General features: G+C 45.3%; 1 protein-coding gene across 1 annotated transcript in view; it reads right to left on the bottom strand.

Annotated features, from left to right (window-relative positions):
- The window catches only part of Ostm1 (osteoclastogenesis associated transmembrane protein 1), a 29,579-nt gene extending 10,513 nt beyond the window's left edge, over window positions 1–19,066 (bottom strand). Inside the window, exons 1-3 of the mRNA XM_050120532.1 lie at window positions 18,590–19,066; window positions 11,009–11,123; window positions 272–369 (exon numbers count right to left, since the gene is read on the bottom strand). Of these exons, the coding sequence (XP_049976489.1) occupies window positions 272–369; window positions 11,009–11,123; window positions 18,590–19,003 (627 nt within the window). The 5' untranslated portion in view covers window positions 19,004–19,066. The remainder of the gene's footprint in view (window positions 1–271; window positions 370–11,008; window positions 11,124–18,589) is intronic.
- Window positions 19,067–23,257: the final 4,191 nt, after the last annotated feature.

Raw genomic sequence — 23,257 nt, forward strand, 5'->3', positions numbered from 1 at the left:
CTTTTTTTTTTTTTAATTTAAAGACAACCTCACTGTGTAGCCTGGCTGGCCTGGGAGTGGCCTTCGTGTAGCAATGGCCTTGAACTCTCAGTGATTCGCTCGCCTCTCTGCCTGCCTGCCTGAGCTTTAAGCAATTAGTATTTCCAAGTGGAAATAATCTACGCGTAGAAATGAAAGCTCACTAATTCTTTTATGAGTCCAAATAAATACCATAATTGATGCTGCAAACAGTTACAATTACACATTACGGCACGAAGTTTATATAACTCACCTGAAGGTTGTGCTCAAAGCAGGCCAGAGTCTTGTTAAACAGACTGAGGAAATACTCAGTGTTATTTGACAAAGCTTCACTGTCGTTCGTTAAGCAATCTGTAAAGACAACGAAACAGAACGCAGTATGTGAAGGGGTCATCACCAACAACAGCATGCGGTCGCTTATCTCTCAGGGACTGTTCAGTTTGACCTACAACCACTGCCAAACAGACAAGCATGAAGTCTTCCACACAAGTTTCCAAATACTCAAAGTTTTTAGCCCTTTTAGCTTCCAAACTTATTTTTTATTTATTTATTTATTTGGTTTTTCAAGACAGGGTTTCTCTGTGGTTTTGGAGCCTGTCCTGCAACTAGCTCTTGTAGACCAGGCTGGTCTCGAACTCACAGAGATCCGCCTGCGTCTGCCTCCCAAGTGCTGGGATTAAAGGCGTGCACCACCACCGCCTGGCCCAAACTTACTTTTTAAATTTTTATCGAAAGTCTTAAAATAGTTGCACATTCTCTTCTTACAAAACCCTGGCTGTTAATGGTGAAAGTTAGTGAACGCTCAGCTCTCAGTGCCCAGTGTGCTATTCAGATGGAAAACTTTACCTTGTAGTAACTTTGCCTAGATCCTCCCTTGTCTTGTTACCTAGGTGTCAGATTCAGTAGCTCTTTCGGTCCCTAGCAGGATGGCCTTTTCCATTTATTCTGAACGGACCAAGAGCTGGGGGCCCAGAGAGACAGCCTGGTGGGAATTTGGTCTAAAAACCTGACAGAAACTTCCTAAGGTCTGGAAAAAAAACAACTGTTTAGTGTGTCTGCGAATTCCGTATCTGTGGTATTCATCGCAGCTGCTGTCTCTGCTCTAGCGTGACCTCCTGTCCTTCTGTCCCCTCTACTTCCTGTGAAACCTTGACTCTCTACCCTGCACATGCCCACAGACATCCCCGTCTGCTTTCTATACTCTAACTTATGATGAAAGAACTTGATTCAAATTCATTGCTTTCTGGTTTCAGGGTCATGAAACAATCCTTATAGATGCCCCAGCAATTAGCCCACAAGGGGTGTTTCAAACACCTATTCCCTAGTGCTTGGCCCACTCCTGTGTTCTTAATTTTCACACATAGTTTTATTCTGCACCCACTTGACTAAGAGAATCAGAACCATCTAGAAGGAGTGAAGAAACCCAACAGCAAGCTGTGGCTGTGACAAGGGGAGAACTGAGTAGACACCAGGACAAGCCACAAGACAGCTCACACACAGCGATCACTCCCATCATGCAAGCTGACGTTGCTGAATATTATACTGCAAGTGTGTTTACACCTACGGCACAAGGACTCATTCCATTCCTGAAGCGAGTCTATGAGGCAAGAGCTATTATCTCTATCGTAAAAATAAGCAGCAAGGCAAAAGCACTTGCCACACGAGCCTGACCGCTTGAGCTAGATTCCTGGAACCCACGGTGGAAGGCAAGAGCTGAGCTCTTTGAGAGTTGCCCTGTGGCCTCCACGGGTGCCTGTGGTACACACATGCCACAAAATAAAAGCAAACTCTTTAAAAATTGGGAGTGGAGAGATGGCTCAGCAGTTAAGAGCATATGCTGCTCTTGCAGAGGTCCTGGGTTTGGTTCCCAGCGCCCTCCTGGAGGCTCACAACTATTTGTAACTCACTCCAGAGGATCCAATGCTCTTTTCTGGCCTCCTCCAACATCAGGTGCATGCATGTGGTACACAGACATATGTGCAGACAGAACACTTGCGCACATAAAATAAAAATAAATAAATTCCTAAAAAATATTGTCTTTTAATTTTTGAGACAAGGTCTATGCTGGCCTGGAACTCATGCAGTCCAGGCTTGCCTACAAATTTATAGAAGTCCATCTACCTCTGTCTCCTATATCACCACACTTAGCAAATAGCTAAAATTTTTAAATAAAAATGAAAAATAATAAGCAGTTTAGAGAAATAAAGGAGCCGGCCCAAGCACACAAAACGGATACACAGAAAGCTGGATTTTTATGATCTGTCTGCTGCTGAGCCAGCACTTTCAAACTCTGCAGGGTAACATACATGCACAGGCGTGGACAGCTACAGTCTAAACAGTTAACTCAGCACTCAAGAGTCGACAGCTGCATGCCAAGGCTCCTCCTCCAGCACCCACAAGCACCTAACACCTCCAGGGATTCGGGAAGTCACCGTCACCTGGTCAGAAAGAAGGAACCTGAACTTGGGTAAGAGGGCAGGACAGCCAGCACTTTAACTTCTCTGTTGTAAACTCAGACATTGGAAGCCGACGCTCACATGACTAGAAGTCAGCTGGAATCCAGTAGATTCACAGACAGGCAGAGAGACACTCCTGCACACACTTGGGCAGGCCCCTCTGCACCAGTGAACATGGATGGGGTCCTCTTGGCGAGCCTGTCCTAGATGTTCCCTCTTTGAGCCCGAGAATCTACAGTCTCTAAAGTTTATCTTCTCAGACACATAAGTCCAGCTCTAGTTGCTTGTCAATCATTTACAAAGAGATGGCTCCCTTTGCTGATGAGCGAACTATGCCAGAGAAAGAAGGTGTACACCAAGACTACACACAAGTCAGTAAGCCAAAATGCCAGATGCTTCTCCACACACCTGTGTTTCCTGAAGCACAGCATTCTTCTTTACTAATTAAGTACTCATTAATCCATATGTCAGCATCCACAAAGCTTAAATACTAAAATCTTTTTGTTGTTGATGCTGTTGTTTGTTTTGTTGAGATAGGGTTTTCCCTGTGTAGCCCAGGCTATCCTGAAACCCACTCTGTAGACCAGGCTGGCCTTGAAGTCAGAAATCCACCCGCTTCCTGAGTGCTGGGATTAAAGCTGTGGGCTCCCAGGCCTGGCCTACTAAATTCTTTTTAAAGTAATAAATAATATAAGCTCTGTTTACATGCTATGTTATTAACATGAAGTAGCCTTGGCTCCTTTTAGGGATCAGGTAAAATAGATAAAAATAAAAATAAGCACAATTAAACTCAGAGAACATTCGAATATCCGGCTAACAGTCTTCAGCTTGGGGATTAGTGTCTCACGGGAGTTCTGGAAGCATAGGATCATCCACAGCAAGTGGACACCAGTGTCAGGAGTCTTGCTGTGCCTGGCATGCACAGCAAAGATGGCAGGAGGGTGGCCCTGTGCACACACAGCAGCAGCACAGCTGCTCTGAGAGCTCTGGCAGCTTCTTCTGTGCAAGAAACACAAATAACATGAGATTAGGACCACTGGCTGTTCTCTCAGAGGTCCTGAGTTCAATTCCCCGCAAACACATGGCAGCTCACAACCATCTGTTGAGAGCTCACCATCTATAATGAGATCTGATGTGCTCTTGGCACATAGAAATATATGCAGACAGAACATTGTATACATAATAAAAATAAATAACTCTTTAAAAAATAACTTCTTTATAAAATTAAATAATTTGTATAGAATAATTTATATAGAATAACTAAATAATTTATAAAGAAAGCCTTTCCGAGGAACAAAAGGATCTAATCTCTTCTGTTTTACAGCCATTTTCTTTTCACTTAAAATAATTGGGAAATTAAACGAAAAGCTAATCGAGCCGGATGGTCTGATTAAGTGCTGCGCTGGCACAGTATGGTTTTCCCAGTGACTGGTAGGCAGTGGTGTTACAAAGCACAAAGGAGTTCACTTATACAATGGGGTTAAACATGTCTTCATTATTAGAAGCACCCTGACTTTTGATTCAAAACAAAGGAACTCTAGTAAATGCCCTTATCTACTGGGGAGAACGGGGAGCCTAAGGTTGTACACAGTCAGAAGCTACACAGTTTAGAAATTAGGAAGCTAGTGAAGGTGGTGACGACAAAGCTCTCTGTGAGCAAGGAGTGAAGTGGTCATTGTGCTTCTGCCTCATCTCAGATAATCAAAGGAGCCTCATCAAGGACAGATTAGCACAGCTTCTGTCTCCACAAGGACGTGGGTATCAGCTCAAGAGGCCTTCTTCAGGGCGCTGAGGATTCCAGTCAAAACCTCACACAGAAACTGGCTAAATTACTACAACAGAATTGTGTGGCTTCTGTCTTCCATCCCCAGGGCTGAGGACTGAACCTGCTCCCCCTATATAGCTAGCAAAGCACTCTGTCACTGAGCTATGCCTCTAGTCCCGAGCACCTTAGGGCAGGGGCCACACTCCTTTTACCTCCCTGTCCGGGCCTCCTGAGTGCTGGGGTTCCAGGTGTGCCCCACCAAGACCACTCACCTTTACAGATGTGGTATCTCCTAGGAGTCTGCCTCCAGATCTCTAATGATTTGCAATGATTTTCCAATATTTATTTATGTACATGAGCGTTTTGCCTGTACACATTGTATATGTGGTGTGTGTGTGCATGTGTGTGTGTGTGTGTGCTGCCCAAGGAGGTTAGAAGAAGATGTCAGATTCTGTGGCGGAAAGGTGTGAGCTACCTGTGAGTGCTGGGAACCAAACCCAGGTCCTGAGAACTGAACTGGGCCCTCTACAAGAGCAGCAAGGGCTTTTAACCTCTGAGCCACCTCTTCAGCCCATCCCTGCTGCTTTAAAAGCTGGTTTTATGCTGGCACATCCCTATACGCCCAGCATTCAGGGGGCTAAGACAGGAAGGAGCACGAATTAATTCTGGGAAGCTGAGACAGGAGGCTTGTGAGCCCATGCCCAAGGCCAGCCTGAGACACACAGACACCTGACTCACTACAAACAATACAGGTTGCCCATGGAGAAAGGGTCATTTGCAGGCGACACGGCTGAGAAGGTAAAGATCCCTGCCGCCAAGCCTGACGACCCGAGTTGGGGTCCCAGGCACCCACAGGATGGAAGGAGAGGATGAACTTCATGGAGAACAATGATCCCCGCTTTCTGAAAAGTTGAGCAGGCTTCAGAAAACACAGACTAAACAGTGAGAGTGTCGTAATTAGGTTTAGAAATATGAAAGCTATCTAAAAATTATACAAAGAAGGGCTTTTCCACATAGATAGCACCTGACAAAGAAGGGTTCTGCCTGGCGGCCCCTCTGCTCCAGCAGCAGAATTTACTGCTGATGGTTCCGTCACGAATACTTTAGTTGAAGGCTAGTTTCCCTTTGATGAATCAGAATGCTCTTCAAGATCACACGGCGCTTCAGTGGCAATGTCACGCTCATAATATACCAGCCAGGGCACTGGAAATACAGGCTGCCTCTGAAGAAAGAGTGCATTTCTAGGGGCTGACGACAGGGCTTTAGAGGGTAAAGGTGAGCTGAGTTGGGGTCCAAGGGACCCGTGTGATGGACGGAGAGAACTGACTCCTGTTTCAGACTGCAGGCGAGTAAAGGTTTGGCTCAGGAACTTGTTATAGCTTTTACTTCACACATGTTTAACATTTTGGCTTTTGAACTCTGCTTCCAGCAGGTATACACCCTACACAGCAGGCTGGAGAAGAACACTTGCAACCCTCCCACCCAGCCCCCTTCTATTCCTGACTCTTCACCCGCCATTCATGCGTGCCCTCACCTTCTCACCTCACACACGGAGCTCTGTGTGAAGCTCACAGGAGAATGGGGTGAGAGACCCTTTCACGACCCTGCTCACTTCATTTCCCTCTTCATCCAGATTCCCAGTGTCTCCTTAGACTGTGGAACACAAGCAAGAATGCTCTGGGACATTCTGATAAGTGAGATTTTCTCTTGCAGCTGGAGACCCAACCCTGAGCCTCAGGCAAGCACGCTGCTGCTTGCCTAAGCCCCAACCGCTATAAATATCTTTAAACTTTCTAAAAATTCTTTTAAAATGTTTCAGATATCTTCATGAGGTAGGTGTGCAGAGAGCATAATTAGAAGGGCTTATACACTTGGTGAAGAGTTTAGTTTAAAATGATTACACTAGATGCCAGCCACCACGAAAACAGAAAGCAGTAAAAAAATCTTAAGGAATTAATCTGGGACCAGATAACAATAATAATAACCAAAAAAGAAAGGAAGGAAGGAAGGAAGGAAGGAAGGAAGGAAGGAAGGAAGGAAGGAAGGAAGGAAGGGGAAAAATGCTATTATTGAATAAAGCAAAAAATAAACAAACAATGAAATTTATTGGGTCCAATCTCTTAAAGCTATTTCAATTCCATTTAAAAGTCAGTCTAGAAATTGTGAAACATTTTAAAATAGGATTAAAACAACAAATGAGAAGTCAGTTTTAATGCACAATCCTGGAAAAGAAAACATTTGGCCCCTCTGACTGCATGTGACACAAATGCCATATTCTGGGCATCCTGAGGAGCTTTTGAGTGTTCTGGATAGCTCTGAACGGGAACTAGACGCATGTGCCATGCAGCTGAAAGCAGGTGAGTGCGAATTTAGTGAAAATGGAGCCATCTTTTCCTGTCCCTCAGCTGACCTACTTCCACTCCCTAAAACACATCCGCACCTTTAATTCTTTCACCTGGCTTGTTAATTAATTCTAATTAGGCAATAATAACCTCTTGAACAACTTGTTTCTAACAGCTTAGAGGTGCATTCCTCAGAAATTCAGTCAAAGCAATATTTTCAAGATAGGATGGTTCAGAGAACAAAAGAACACACAGCTGCGACCCCAGCACCTGGGAGTGGGAGGGCAGGAGGACCAGGAGTTCACGTGCATACAACTACAACTCCAGCATCTGGGTGGGGGCAGGAGAACCAGGAGGTCACGTGCACACAACTACAACTTCAATACGTGGGAGTAGGGGCAGGAGAACCAGCTGTGAATACATAGTGAGTTTGAGGCCAGTGTGGACTCCATGAAACCCTATCTCAAAAAACAAATTGTTATAAATCTCATCCAGAAGCTAGAGATTTAGCATTTAAGAACACTGGCTGCTTTTCCTTCTAGAGGACTCAGTTCTAATTCCCAACACTCACTTGGAGGCTTACAACCATCTTTAACTCTTGTCCCAGGAGACCTAATGCCTTCCCTCTGGCCTCCTAGGACACCAGGCACAACATGTGGTGTAGGTACATATGAGCAGGCAAAAACTTGGTGTGGAAGTCCTTCTGGATATGTGTATATGTGCTGTTTTTATTGGTTAATAAAGAAACTGCTTTCAACCAATAGCTTAACAGAATTTAGCCAGGCTGGAAGAGATATATAGGGAGAGAGCAGGCAGAGTCAGGGAGAAGCCATGTAGCCTCTCCCATAAGCCACAGCCATGTGGCGATACACAGATTAATAGAAATGGGTTAGTTTAGGATATAAGAGCTAGCTATTGGCCAAACAGTATTGCAAATAATATAGTTTCTGTGTGTTTATTGTGGGACCAGATGGGACAGAAACCCCTCCCAACAAAAACTCATATACATAAAATAAAAATAATTTCAAAAGTCCCATTTAAAAACAGTTCTAGTATTCTCTGTGTGTGTTTACATATGTGTGCAGTATACATATGTGGAGGCCATTAGGAGTCTATCACTATCCCCCTTCTTTTTTAGCACAGTCTCTCACTGATCCCAGAGATCACTGATTGGCTAGTCTTCTGGCTCATGAGCTCCTAGTGCCTCCCAGGGCCTCCTGAGCCTCCAAGCACCTCCCAGAGCCTCCCAGGACCTCCAAGTGCCTCCCAGAGCTTTGAGTGCACAGAGTCATAAAAAAAAAAAAAAACCTGTTTTTTTCACACAGGCACTGGCGATTTGAGCTCAGATCTTTACGTTTGCAGAGCAAACATTTTACCAACTGAGCCATCTCCCCAGTTCCTACATATATTTTGTTTGTCTGTTCTCTATTTTGAGATCTCTCATGTAGCCCAGGCTGGCCTTAAACTCGCTATGTAGATGAGGATGACTTTGATCTTCTGATCTTCCTGCCTCCACACCCATGTGCTAGGGTCACAGACTTGTATCACCATGCTCAATCTATGTAGCGCTGGAGAAGGAGTCCAGGACTTCATGCACCTTAGGCAAGCACTCTGCTGAGGTAGCTACATCTTCAATCCCTAGGTGATTTTTAAAAAGGCTCTTCAGTCTGTTCATACTAGGAATTATGAACTTTAGCTGTGGTGGTGACAAATCCCTATGACCCAAACATTTGGGAGGTGAATGAAGGAGAACAACATTGAGCCCAGGCTAGCCCAGTGACATCACAGGAAGTGGTTGCTAAAATTAACAGCCTGGTGCTTCACGCAAGAGATCCAGAATGTGGGCATGGAAGCATGGGGGGGGGCGGATCTGGAGTTCAAGGTCATCCTTAGATATACACCAAGTTCAAGGTCAGCCTGGCCTATTTAAGAAATAGCTAAGAAAAAAAGAAAAGTTCTGTCTGGTAAGCCCTTTTTATCAATTTCCAGAAGCAATGAAACAATACAAAATGAAGAGCCAGCAGTCAGCACAGCACGGTATACTGACAAGGGGGAAAGACATGGAGAGTGATAGTGTAAACGATGCTTTGGGGTTTGTTTTGTTTTTAAGCTGGGTCCAGTGGCACATGTTGATGTGTTAATTCTAGTTCTCTGAAGGCTGAAACAGGAGGATCTTGAGTTTGAGGGTAGCCTGAGCTACAATAGCAAATTCAAGGCCAGCCTAGGATACATAGCAAAAGAACCATACAAAAACAACAAAAATTTTTTTAGCCAGGCATGTTTATTGGGAGACAGGGGCCAGACTGGCTTATATAGTGAATTCCAGTCTAGCCAGGGCTACGTAATGAAACCTGTCTGAGAAGAAAAAGCATTTTTTAAACCTGATGTTACAGGTTTGAATCTAGATGCTCTCCATAAGCTCATGTGAACACTTGATCCCTATTTACAGAAGAAATTTTCACCCCAAAAAAGTACAGGGGCCACAGAATATTTACAAGGTGAGGCCTTGCTGGTAGACACAGGGGCTGGCCTTTGAAGGTTATTCCAGGTCAGTTCTCTGCTGCCTGTCTGCAATCACATGACACCTGCCTGCAGTCTCCTTACTGAAGGGTTAACAGGCCCTAGCAGGTTTGCCCTCTCCTCTCCCTGGCTCCTTGCTAACCTTTACAGTCCCCAAGGTCTATTCCCTTATTTGGCCACTTCCTTAAGCCTAACCAAAATTCCAAGGTTAAACTACTAAATTCATTACTTGGCTGGGCTGGCTAACCTGTCCAACTAGGACTTACCAACTCACCTCGCACAGACTTCCCTCTTCCTCCTTAAAATCCACTCCTGCAGAGACACCTGCTGTCTGCCTTTGCCCGCTCCAGAGGCAGCCCCCCACCCCACTCCAGCCTCTAGGCCAATAAGTCTCCTCTGTGCTGAGAACCTGGTGTCTGGGTGTGTCTGCCCACTGTAAGACCCCTACAGTGATGACCTGCCACCTTCCATTCTGGTCCCATGGACAAAGCCACCCTGCCACTCCTCCCCCTCCAGGATGGACTAAAACCTCTCTGCAACCATGAACCAAAACAGACCTGTCTCGTCACCGCCTGTTTCTGCCAGGCATTGTCACAACAATGAGAGGTGACGAATACACGTGCACTTCTTGCTGTCTTTGATACTGTACATGTATTGCTAATGTCCACGTTTTATAGTAGATAACTCTCTCTCTCTCATAGCGCGCTGGAGTTCAAAGAAGGGAAATGTTGGTCCATGTGATAAACTACCATATTCATGAAAGTTCTGCCCTCCCCGAATGACTTCACCTCCCTGTGGGCTTCCAGGACCCCAGAGCGCCCACTCTTCCCTTCTCTGTGCTCTCCAGCTGCCGCTCTTTTACCTCAACTCCACCCAGTGAGACCACACCCAACCATGAAGATCCCTCAGCTCCTAAAATGCTCCCAGGTGACTTTTCCTTCTAAGACCCTGAAGTTTTATTGTTTACTTTTCTAAGCTATATTTGTAATATATCTTTCTCACTAAGTTATAGACAGTGGAAGGTAAGGACACAGGACATAGTTGGTATTCAAGGCACATCTAAGATGAAATAATGATTTAAGTTTTTACAAAGATACCTCGAATGGATGTCACTTTATTACACAGAAACACAGGAGCTTGCGAAGCTGGCAGAACTGATGTCCTCTCTCCCTCCCCTCTCTCACAACATTCTCTTCCTTCTTCCCTCCTCCCTCTTGCTCCCTCTCCAAAAATCCCTCTCCCTTGCTCTGGGAGATTATTATAAATATCAGTTAATATAGGTTCGGCTATTTTCTCCAACTTACTGATGAAGAAACTCGAGTTCCACAAAATGGTTAACTGTCCCAAACCCGACAGCAAACAAACACCCGTCTGACCTCAGAGCTCAGAGATCTGCTACACAATTCTAACTACCAGAGCTCACTCCGGCAGCGATGTCTAATACACCGTGACACCAGTGACGCCTTCAACCCTAGTGACAATAGATTGCCTGGTTCCAGCCACCCTAAAGCTCAGCGAGATCAAATGTGACACATCACTGCAGAGACACGGAGCTCTGTGGCAGACAAGGAGCACCGCAGCAGAGACACGGAGCTCTGTGGCAGAGACACGGAACACTAGAGCAGAAACACAGAGCACCACGGCAGAGACACGGAGCACCGCAGCAGACATGGAGCACTGCAGCAGAGACACGGAGCTCTGTGGCAGAGACACGGAACACTAGAGCAGAGACATGGAGCACCGCAGCAGACACGGAGCACTGCGGCAGAAACATTGAGCACCATTGCAGAGACACGGAGCACCACAGCAGAGACACGGAGCACCGCAGCAGAGACACGGAGCACCGCAGCAGAGACACGGAGCACCGCAGCAGACACGGAGCACCGCAGCAGACACGGAGCACTCACTTGCACAGTTCGCCTCCTGCCATGTAGTACTGAAAAACTCAGAGACTGTCAGGACTATTTGCATTCTGTCTGCCATCAGGAGACTTCTGGCACAGTTCGGGCTCTCTGAGGAGTTCTGGAACAATAAGAAAGGAAAAAAAACGGGAAGAAATACTCTGAGGATTTAGACTTTCCAACAACTCCAAAAGTCATAAAACAATTAAAATACATATTATAAACCATTTAAGATTTTGTCTGATAGGACCCGATGATAACAGCAGTAATAATAAAAATGGCAGGGAGACAGGTTTCTATCTAACATTTATTTTTTGCTGGGTCCATGTAGAAAGGAAGAAACACCTGCGTTAACTGCTGAGCCGTCTCTCCAGCCCCCTTTGCTTCTGTGATCGAGCTCAACTTCTTCATTACAGCTTGTGACTGTGTCACAATCTCTTACTTTGCACAGGGAAAATTCCAGAATGTGAAAAACGAAATGTAGCAATGCAATGGGTGTCTCTGGATGACGGAGCATGACAAATTTGATTTTCACTTTTGCTTCTCTTCAACTGCTTAAGTTTTTTCTACAGTAAATGATTTTTTTAAATCTGTGAGCAAATGTTCACAAATCCTTTGGCTTCACCTTTTGGGAAATGTTTTGGTCCAGAGGCTAGTATTCTGCCAGAAAATCCAGTAATTCACCCATATAACATCCAAGAGTTTATACTCGAATAGAAAAACATGTCTTCCAAGGACAATTTATCATGAAAGAAACTAGTGCTATGCAGATGATAAAGCCGGGACCCTGATGTCTTGAGCCTCAAATATTTCCTGTCTCTGTTGCCTCACATGGGGCACTGAGTGCTGGCCTCTCCCTCCTTTCAAAGTCACTTAACTCCCACTGTTTACAGGCACCTCAAGAATGCTGACCTTCTGCAGACAGGGAATGTCAGAGAAAGCTGCCACACCATGCTTCAAGAATCTGCCTGTAAACACAGATGGGTGAAAGAGACCCCGTGGGAAGACCAGGAAGAGAACTAGCCAGTCGTTGCAGCAATGGGAGGAGCATCACTGCGATTCATTTGGGAAGCTCATCCTCTGTGTGTACCACCTCACTAAGACGCACCTAAGAGAGCGCTTGCTTTTGTTATCTTTATATTTTAACATTTATTTAGTATGTGTTTTGTGTGTGTGTGTGTGTGTGTGTGTGTGTGTGTGTGTGTGTGTGTAGGACAGAGGACAACCTATGGATCAGTTCTCTCCGGCCACTGTGTAGGGCCCCGGGATCGCCCTTACCTACTAAGGCATCTCAAGGTTCCTTTTTTGGAACTGTTTCAGAGAAATAACAATAAATAAAACATATTTATCCTTGTTTTTGTTGTGCATATGTATATGTGAGTTGTGTGTGTGTTACATGTACAGTTGCCTGCACACAGGTAGATGCTGGCAGAGGCCAGAGGCCATCAGGCGTCCTGCCTTACTCCCTTGAGACAGGCTCTTTCACTAGCCCTGGAACTAGGCTTAGGCCGGTGGACAGTAGCCATCAGGCCCCAGCAGTTCGCCTGTCTTTACTCCCCATGTCACTGGGGTTACAGGTGCATGCAGTCACACCTGCCTTTTTGCACAAGTGCTGAGGAATCAAACTAGCGCCTTTGTGCTTGTACGACAAGCAGTCAGTCTTACCCACTAAGCCATCCGTCAAGCTCTTCCGTATTCTTTCATGATTTGTGTGGTCCTGGGGAACCACCACACATGTGCTTGGCCAGCACTCAAAGCCTGAGCTACATTTTCAACCTTTCCATCTTTCTTTTTTCCTTTTGAGACAAGATCTTGCTATGCAACCCCAGACTAACCTCTTGGCTCAACATCCCCAGTCCTGGCACTACTACGTTTGTCTCCTTCATTGATTCTTCACTGGAGCTCGGCAGGGACTGGTAAGAGATGATGGCATGGGCAGCTGACCCAACTCCTCTGGAGCTCAATTTCACAAGCAAGACTCCTACACTTCCTATATTAAATGAAATACATATATTCATCAAGGAGCACAAAGCCTGGCACACAGAACCTGGTAAGTGGTGTTTCACCTGGCTCTCGTGGTGCCAATCCCAAGTGCTCTCAGGAGCGTCTGTTTGGTGAGGTGCAGGCGTGTAAGGAGCATCTTCACGTGCAGCTGAGGCTCCTAAAAATCACTACGGGATGCGTGGGATGGCTTCGTGGATAAAGGCAGCTGCCATCAAGCCTAAGACCCAGAGTTCAGTCCCTAGACCTTGTGGTGAAAAGAGAACTGATCCCCACAGTTGTCCTCTGCCCCCCCATATGTCCCATGGCATGGGCACCCACATACTTACATATATTCACGACAGAAAGAAAGATTTATTTATTATGTATACAGTGTCTGCCTCCATGTTTGCCTGCATGTTAGAGGAGGGCACCAGATCTCATTACAGATGATTGTGAGTCACCATGCGGTTGCTAGGAATTGAACTCAGGACCTCTGGAAGAGAGGTCAGTGCTCTTAACCTCTGAGTCCCCTCCCTCTCAAATGTTCTTTTATATTTAAAGGGGGATACGACATAGATATGAATAATTTGCATTGGTATGGATTTTAAGGTCAATTTTGTTATATGTATATGTATTTCTGCTCTTGATTAAGGTATTGTGATTGTGTAGTTCATTTAAAAATGTAATGTATAATTAGAAAATATAGGTTGTTAATGGATAATCATCTAAAATAGTCAAGTTTGTAGTCATGTTAGTTAGATTTTCTAGATGTGCATAGATATATTTCAGATAGGCATTCTTCATATCTTTCAAAGACTACAGAATATGTCACTTAATGTTTTAATAACTTAGGGCTTTTCATGACAATGAGACACATCTGCTCCTGGCAGCACCAATCTACTTCAAGAGGAAGATGGGCATTGAAGAGGCTCCTTACGGAGTTGGTTAGCCATTTGGGCAAGAAACTGCTCTTGCCTGGACTGTTGGATAAATTGGACACAAAGAACCCGCAGAGTGAGGACTGCTGAACTTGCCTAAAGGTGAGATGATCTTTCAGGGTTCCTGTTTCATGAAAGAGTCTGTGAGACATTCTGCAGGACACAAAAGAAAGTGACTGAACTGTCTTTGAATTTTCCTGCTTCATGGAAATATGAAGGATGCTGGATACTATGGGCCTGAAGGCCAAAGATGGATGCCCCAACAGTACAGAGGAACTTTGGGTGACTGTCCAGACAGCGAGATGTCTCTGTCATTTCTAGAGTTTTGGAAGTTGCTTACGTCTTATTTACTTAGGTAATATTATATCTTTCTGGAGTCTTTGATGGAGTTGAAGAATAGATAGATAGTTATAGTTTTCCTTAATTATTATAAAAGATAAAGTAGATATAAATATTGTAACTGTAATTCTTGCTTGATAACTGTTTTGTTATATGTAATTTCACTATGTTAAAGTTAAAGCCTTCCTTTTTGTTTAAACAGAAAAGGGGGAAATGGTATAGGAGGGCCATCTGTCTATGTGTTACTTTCATTGGTTAATAAAGAAACTGCTACATGGTGGCTCACAACCATCTGTAATGAGGTCTGGTGTCCTCTTCTGGCCTGCAGGCATACACACAGACAGAACATTGTATACATAATAAATAAATATTTTAAAATAAAGAAACTGCTTTGCCTTTTGATAGGCCAGCCCTTAGGTGGGTGGAGTAGACAGAACAGAATTCTGGGAGGAAAAAAGCAGAGTCAGGCAGATGCCATGAATCTCTGACCAGAGACGGACGTAGGTTAGGATCTTTCCCGGTAAGCCACCACCTCGTGCTGCTACACAGATTATTAGAAATGGGTTAATCAAGATGTGAGAATTAGTGGATAAGAGGCTAGAACTAATGGGTCAGGCAGTCTTTAAATGAATACAGTTTCAGTGTAATTATTTCAGGTAAAGCTAGCTGGGCGGGATGAAAAGCAGCCTGCTGCCCCTTTTACAACAGAAAGAGAACTCTAAAACAGAGTAAAATGATCAGAGGGTGAAATGCAGCTGACATTCAGTGTGCAGGCACTGTTCGGTAGCAGCGGTGAAATGCAGCTGATGTTCAGTGTGCAGGCACTGTTCGGTAGCAGCGGTGAAATGCAGCTGATGTTAAGTGTGCAGGCACTGTTCGGTAGCAGCGGGTACACTCTGAACATGGCAGCACTATGGATACGCTGGGACAAGGTTGGGAAAGTCCTTAAGACTCAGCCAAAAGAAAAATACTTTCTCAAGGCTGGAAAGAGGCTTAGCAGTTGAGAGCACTGGCTGCTCCTCCAGAGGACCTGGGTTCGATTCCCAGCAGCACCCACAAGGTGGCTCACAACTCTCCAATTCTAGGAGATCTGGGGTCTCCATAGGCACCAGGCAGCTGCAGGTGGCTCACAGACTTACACACAGGCCGAACACCCACACACATAAAAGTGTCTAAAATTTTCTTTTAGAAATATACTTTTGCTTTTCCTTTTTTCTTTTTCTTGATAGTAGAAAGTTTTTGAAGATGTTTGGAAAGGGTGATACAAAAAGCAGTCTGGGAACACACTTCCAGGTTAACGATATTTAGAGAGGAATGTGGCAGGAAGACTGATCAGCCACTCGCCCTAGTGTGAGTGTGAGGAAGGCGAAAGCGGGAGAGGAGAAGAAGCGACAGCGACCCCGGAGATGATGCTGGTGTGATCAGGGTCCTGCACGAGTACCCCACTCGCCCCTCACACCTCAGACAGACCGTGCCACCTTCCGTGGGGTACTTAACCTCTCGGAGGCTAAGTATCTCCTGTGGTTATCTCCCTGTGGATACCTGGGTTTCCCATCTGAAACTCAATTCCTGCAGGACAGAAACTTCACATGCCTTTGTAGTCTCAACACACAGCATCATGGCCCAAACAAGCTGGTCCTTGATTTATACTTTGATCCATCATAACCAGAACCATCTGGCCGAAGCCTAGATACCAGGAATGCAACCATCCACTCTCATCACGGCTGCCCCTGAGAAGTGGGATGAAGGCATCAAAACACACATGGGGGTGGTCAGATTTACTTCACAAAAATCTACAACCACATCTACATACCTTCCTTTACACCCATTCCCAATCTCCGCTTTCCCTGAAATGTAGGTAACAATACCATCCTTACAAGAGAATTAAAACCTGCCAACACAATCATACTGGTTTCCGACTCTAAAATCCACAGCATTCCATATAAAGCTCAGAGCCCCTAGCTCCTGACCAATGCAGACTTCTGGTCACAGGCTGCCTTGCTCAATTCTTTCTAGCCGTCACTACAACAAACTCTACAGTCACAGAGTTCTTTAAACACACACATTTCCTGATAGGTCACAAGGTCGGACTCCCAAAGTACCTCCCAGAAACCTACTAAATCCTGGGTTACACTGCAGAAACCAGCCTTCTGAGTATGCAGGCTGGGGAAGGCTTTCCCACCTCATGTGACCACCTCACTCCTTCTTCACATTAGGGTGAGGAGATCCGGGGTCCCACATTACTGGTAGTACCTGGGGACCAGGTGGGTGAAGGAAGCGCCTGCAACCCTGGGCTGGAAATCTTCGGCTGGGCAGTGGGAGTTCATTCATGTATCTTTTGGGTGACGGCCATAATTCTAATTACTAGAACTCAGGATTGCCTGGTTTTTGTTTTTGTTTTTAACCTCCTAACTTCGCACGCAGCACCTGCATACACGAGAAAACTTCTGCAGCCTCAAAGCCCCAGGGACACTGTGCCAACAACAGGTCTTGTTATTTAAGACAAAAAAAGGCAACTGGAAGTTATGAAGTTTGCAGGAAAACTGACGAAACTGAAAATTCAGATCTTAAGCGAGGCAACCGAGGCACAATAAGATAAACGTCCCATGTTCTCTCTCAGATACATAACCTGGCTTTTAATGTTGATATATGTGCATTAATGTGGAGTGAGTGTTGAGTAGGGGCCAGGGAATCAGAGAGGAGGCCACACGAAGAGTCACAGAAAGTAGCTGAAGGGAGGGAGGGGAGCATGCACGGGACCACAGGTGACACAAGAGTACAAGGGGGCACACTGAGAGTGAGCGGTGGATATAAAGGGTGGGAGGGTGGACCAACCATGATTATGTGGGGGAACACCAACCTGCTATTCTGTATGCTAATTTAAAATCAACTCAGGGGTTGGGCTCAGTTAGTAGCTTGAGGAGCACGGACAAGGCACGGGTTTGAGCCCCTGCACTGCATGAAACCGGATCATATGATCCATACCTGTGATCTCAGCACCTGGGAGGCGAGAGCAGGGGTCATCCTGGGCCACCCGGTAAGTCCAGGATCAGTTGGGGGGCATGAAACTTCATCACAAATTAATTAATTAATTAAAATAGAATGAAAAGGCATCCTAAAGACAACTTAATGAAACTGCTCAAAACCAAACATAACGCTGCTGAGGGCAGGGACTTTAAAGTCACAGAGAAAAAAGGGAACCTGAAAAATACTGCACCTGAGCCTATTTACACTGCCCCGAAAACCAGCTCTTTCCACAAAGACTGACTCTGGAGTTTACCTAATGCAAATGGTCCCATTAAAAAAAACAACGGATTCTGTGAAGTAACAGCAGAATGGTTGAAAACAAGAGGAAGCTATAGGCAAATTTCTATTTAGTCAAGTCAATTTCGACTTACAAAGCAACTAAAATCACCTTTTCAGGAGACTACTGGGCCCCTCAGTAGAAAAGGAACTTTTCTGTCCCGGGGGTCATTCCTGGTTTTCCTCTCCCAGGCAACCTCGTGACTCTCACCTGGGCTGACAGTCTAATCCTTTCCTAGAGCATACAGAACTGAGAGGCAAAAACTGAGAGGCAAAAACCGCGTCTTCCTCTTTTTGTTTTTGCCTTCATTAAACCCTTCGCATTACCTTCCAAGAGACCAGAAAAGCTCTCAACGCATCTAGAGGAGAACAGACCGAGCATGTCCTAAAATGTCAACCCCCACTGACCACGTGCTATTACTATCTGCCAGCTTTCCGTGGCTCCCTTTATCCCCACTTTACTGAGGAGAAAACAAGCAGAGTGTCACTAACTTGTCCGGAGTACAAGCTAATAAACGGTGGAACTGGACACCTCGCCAGCAGGCTCCAGACTGTCTTAATAAAAATTAATTCCCACACCTCAACATGCAGCAACTGGAATTTTTTGGGGGGTGTGTGGCATTTAATAGAGAAGAAACTGATGTTTTGAAAAAATAATGGTCACAGTGCTAGAAACTGGTAGCTCTGGGTATGTCCGCGGCAATGCTCAAACTTCTAATGACTAACAGTTTCGAAAGGGTCGTTTTTTTGGAACTACGAACTGAGATGGGGAAGGAGGAGGCTGAAAAATAAGATAAGGGTAGGAGTGTTGGACTCCCTGCCCCCAAGAAGGCCACTCATATCTAACTGCAAATCAATCCAAGAAGACGTCCGCCGACAGCATCGAGGGAGGCAGCATTCTAAACCCCAGGCCCCTAAAGCCACCCGCCTGCTTCTGATCCCCCAACTCCACAAACAGTCCAAAGTCTTTTCCTTACTTCCCCAGCCCCCAAGCCACAGGCGCCTGGGCTGCTCCTCTACCCACCCCGATGTTTCGGTTGATGTTGTCCATCTTGCTGGCGACCTGTTGGAAGAGCAGGTAGCAGGTCTGGCAGAGGCGCACGGGCCGAGCGCTGCGCACCAGACACCCGGTCAGCTCGGCGCTGCTATTGGCGAAGTCCATCAGCAGCTCCCGGCACTCGGGCTCCAGATCCGGCAGGTCGGGGGGCAGCAGCGACAGCGGCCCCAGACCGCCACCCTGCAGCAGAGACAGGGTCAAGTCCTGCACCTCCAGCAGCTGCTGCTCCGATAGGAGATCCGCAAAGCCCGGGTGGCGACTGCTGCCGAAAGGGAGCGCGCCAAGGGCGTACCTCCACCGCAGCAGCTGCAGCAGCAGCAACGTCCGCAGCCACAGCGACCGCCACCCGCTGCGCCGCTCCGGCACCGCAGCCCGAGCCATCCCCCGGCCGGCCAGCACCAGATCGCTCACCGGTTCCTCCGACTGCAGCCGCTTCCGGCTTCGGCCGGCGCAGGCCCGGAGTGGGGTCACGAGGTGCGTGCGTCACGGCCCCGCCCACCTGCCGCCGCGCCTGAGCTAGAATGCCAGGCCTGGGAACATCAGCTGAGATGCGGGTTCTGCAGGTCTTATCGGGCCTCTCTCCAGTGTCCTCTGGGACCTGAAGTTCCCTGGGTTCTAGAAGCCTGAGGAGATTGTTCTGGTGGCTGGGCTCGCGACCCGGGAGATTACTGTCGAATGATCTCGGCAGAGAAACCCCCGTAGGCAGGAGGGTTGGGGCAGGTGTTTATTTGCAGTCGGCTAGTATGTTTTTCTTCATCCTCTCTAGAGAGTGACTAACATCTTTTGGCAGTTACTGGTTTTGGAAATTGAAACTACCAGGCGTTAATTTTTTGAATTCCCAACTGTCTATCTGGACAGAACTTCCTGCATTGATGAATATAGTCTGCCTCTTAGTAGTAGGGCGACCAACTGGCCGCATGTGGCTGCTGAGCCCTTGAATTGTAGTTACTACGATTATAGAACTGATTTTTCAGTTTCCCTTGATTAAATGTAAATATCTGACTGGTGTCAGCTGTGCAAGATGCGGACGCGGGTAGGAATCATCAAGTTTGCTTGGAACTGAAAGGATTTCAGGGTGCCTCACTTGAGTGTTGGAAATCCTGGGAAATCCTGAGCAAGCCGTTCAACTTGAGACCCTCTTTCATTTGATTGCATGCTTGGGGGGATTTTATGGACCGCTCTAGCAGTGCAGGGCTGCAAAAAGAATTTATGCTCATGACTTAAAAGGCTTTTTAAAAAAAATAAGAACTCACCTAAGTAACACTTATTGGCCCATAACCCACTATGTAGAACTAAGAACTACTTGGCCTCAAACTACAGAGATCCACCTATCTCTTCCTCATGAGTGCTGCACACCACCGTGCTGTGCTGGAAACCCATTTTCTAACAAGTGTATGATGAACGACTGAAGACTTTGGTAGAAGACTTCCTCCCCAGCCCTTCTGTCACGCAGCTTTCCAGGCTGAGATTATTGTTCTGTAAGTACTAACAATAACAACCACTGCACCAACTCCCGTGGTGGCTTAGCATCTTGGTTTGTTTCTGAAGGGTCTTGGACTTTTTACCCCCATCTGTTTGGTTAACATTTTGTGTTCCTAAGTTTGGTTATGATTGCTAAATTTTGTCTCATGTTTTCGTAACCCATAAACTGATGTTTTGTGTAACAATAAATGGACTTCCAAACAAAAACTAAGCTGTGGTCATTTCCTCCAATATTGTTACATAACTTTTATGTGTTTTTCCATATATATAGCAATTACTTTTCTGATGACATAATAAAACGTCATGATCAAGGCAACTTATAGACGCGTTTACTTTGGTTTATGGTTCCAGACAGCTGGAGTCTTACAGTGGAGCAAAGGCCCAGCTGCAGGAGGAGGAACTGAGGGCTCACATGTTAAACCACAAGCACAGAGTTAGGGGAAGCTTTGAAACCTCAAAGCCTGCCCCTGCCCCCACGTGACACACTTCCTCCAGCAAGGCCAGAACTCCTAAATGTAGGCAGATTTTTCTTTGGGTCGCCAGACATGGAAAATTATTATTAATTATGAGAGCTTGGCCTTAGCTAAGTCTTGTTACTAACTGGTCCTTATAACCCTTATCTTTTAATCTACGTCCTTTTATGTGGCTTGGTACCTTTACCTACCCTGTACTTCCATCCTGCATCCCCTCTGTCAGGGAACTCTCTGCATCTCCACCTTTCTTCCCAGCATCCTCTCTGCCCCCAAAATCTTGCCTAGCTCTTGGCCATTCAGCTTTTTATTAAACCAATCAGAAAGTGCCTATTCCATAACACCTAAACCTACCCAAACAGCACCACCAATTAAGTACCAACTATTCAAAGGTCTGAGACTATGGAGAACCTTCTCATTCAAATCACTGCACTGCATTAGAAGCACCACCGCGGCTTGCTGGGAGAGGACATGTTTTGTTAAACTCCTGTAGAAAACAAATTAGCCTAACAAATATTTAAAATGCATAAATTCGTTGACCTGCCAAAATTTCAGTTTTGTTTATAACAGCAAAGGGATTTCTTAAAGAAATCAGGGGGTTTTACCCTCCCCATTCTTTTTATTCCCTTCCTGGAACCATTCAGCCCTAAAGATGGGGTGGGGGCAAAGTAGGCGCTGTGCCCTGTGAGCTGAGGTATCCAAGGCCTGGGAGACATCAGGGGACAGGTAAGGTGACACGGAGGAGGGAGGCAGTATCAGCCTGATGCAGATACTGGATCCTGAACAGAGTAAAAAGGGTTCTCGCGCAGAGGAGGGGGTGCTGCTTCCATTCAGAGCAAGTAAGTATTTTAAGAATAGTGAGTGGCTCGTGCAATTGTTATTCCCACCTGTCACATGATAGACCAGGGTTTGAGTCCCCCAATGGGATGGGGGCCAGAAGTGGGGTTGACAGGTAGGCCACTTGCTGGATTGCCTTGCCCAGGTGGTGGTGGTACAAGCCTTTAATCCCAGCACTTGGGAGGCAGAGGCAGGCAGATCTCTGAGTTCAAGTCCAGCCTGATCTACAAAGTGAGTTCCAGGACTGCCAGGGTTACACAAAGAAAAAACAAAAAACAAAACAAACCAACAACAACAAAAAGAATAATAAGAGCAGGTTCCCTTTTTATTTTAATTTTATTATGTGTGTGGGTGTTTTGCCTGCATATATGTCTGTGCCCTTCAAGCATGCCTGTTGACCCCAGAAGCCAGGCGAGGGTATCAGCTCTCTGGAACTGGAGTTACAGATGGGTGTAAGCCTCCATGTGGGTGCTGGAAATCAAACCCAGGTCCTCTGCAAGAACAGCCAGTACTCTTAACCATTGAGCCATTTCTGCATCCCCAGGAATTTAGTTTCTTACTATCAGAAAAGAATTACTGTGGTGATATCTTATTTGTACAAATAAAGCTTGCCTGAAGATCAGAGGGAAGAGCTAGCCACTAGCTAACCAAAGAGGTCTGGAGGTCTGTACAGACAGACAGAAAGTGATAGGGCAGGAAAATTCAAAAGAATGTCCCTACCCTGTCTTGGCAAGATTCAGCAGTTATTTTCCTTGAATATTGCTTGACAAGTTTGGACAGTGTGCTTGCTATCAGCAGACGAGGCAAGAGCAGTTCTTTGCCCAAAAGGCCAGTTATGCCAAGAAAAAAGACAGGCTTCAAATGGAGTGTCTTTGGTGCCCAGCATTCTCTCAGGAGGAGATCAGTGCTTCCAGAAGCATTTGTGTCTCACATCAACAGAATTTCTAAATTATTGAAACATTTAAATACCATATTCTGTAGGTCTTTGAAGTGTTTGAAGATTGCGTATCTATGAGGAGTATGTCTTTGTGTATCTAGAGAACCTAACTAACATAAGTATGACAAGCATGAGTGGCTATTAACCTGTAATTCTTAATAACTTATATGACTTAAAGGCTAAAGCTTCATAGTAAGAAAATAAACAATCTTTTAATGGATTGCAGCATGAGGGCAATGACCTCAAAATTGTAACAATATATAAAAATATCTTGATCAGAAGTAGAAATGTGTAGTGCAATATGACAAAAATATCTTTAAATTGTATCAATATACAAAATATCTTAAGCAGATATAGAAACATATACATACAATGTAACAAAAATAATTTTACATTTGTGTACAAAAACAGTGTAAACAGAGATAGGAACACACAATATAACAATATAATTTTGAATTTGTATCAATATACAAATTATCTTAGGACTGCAAAAATAATTTTACGTATGTACCAATATGCAAGAATCTATATCAACATGAATTGTCTTTAACTAAAATAGTTCACAAGTATATATACTCCTATTTATCCTAGTCTATCTATTTTCCCTTTTTCTTTTCCAAATAGTGTCTTATAATATACTTCCCAGGATCATGATTGGTTTGTGGTCCATTTCTGAGACTGCAGGAATGTTAATCTGGGTCTTCCACTTCTGCAAAAGATCACAACCTCATAGAGTCACTGCTATATTAACCACATATGGTCTCAGTCTTCCTCTCTGTCCTTCTAGCCGTAGGCATTCAACCGATTTTATGCTCTGTTTTACCTGAGATAAAGTTCCAATCCCTAAAAGCTGAGCATTTACATCTTAAAGAGGCCAATTCGGATGCCAAGATTCTGGAGTAATAATAG

The sequence above is a fragment of the Alexandromys fortis genome, unplaced genomic scaffold, assembly GCF_014885135.2.
Source record: "Alexandromys fortis isolate MF-2015 unplaced genomic scaffold, M_Fortis_MF-2015_v1.1 scaffold_175, whole genome shotgun sequence".
Taxonomy (NCBI): Eukaryota; Metazoa; Chordata; class Mammalia; order Rodentia; family Cricetidae; genus Alexandromys; species Alexandromys fortis.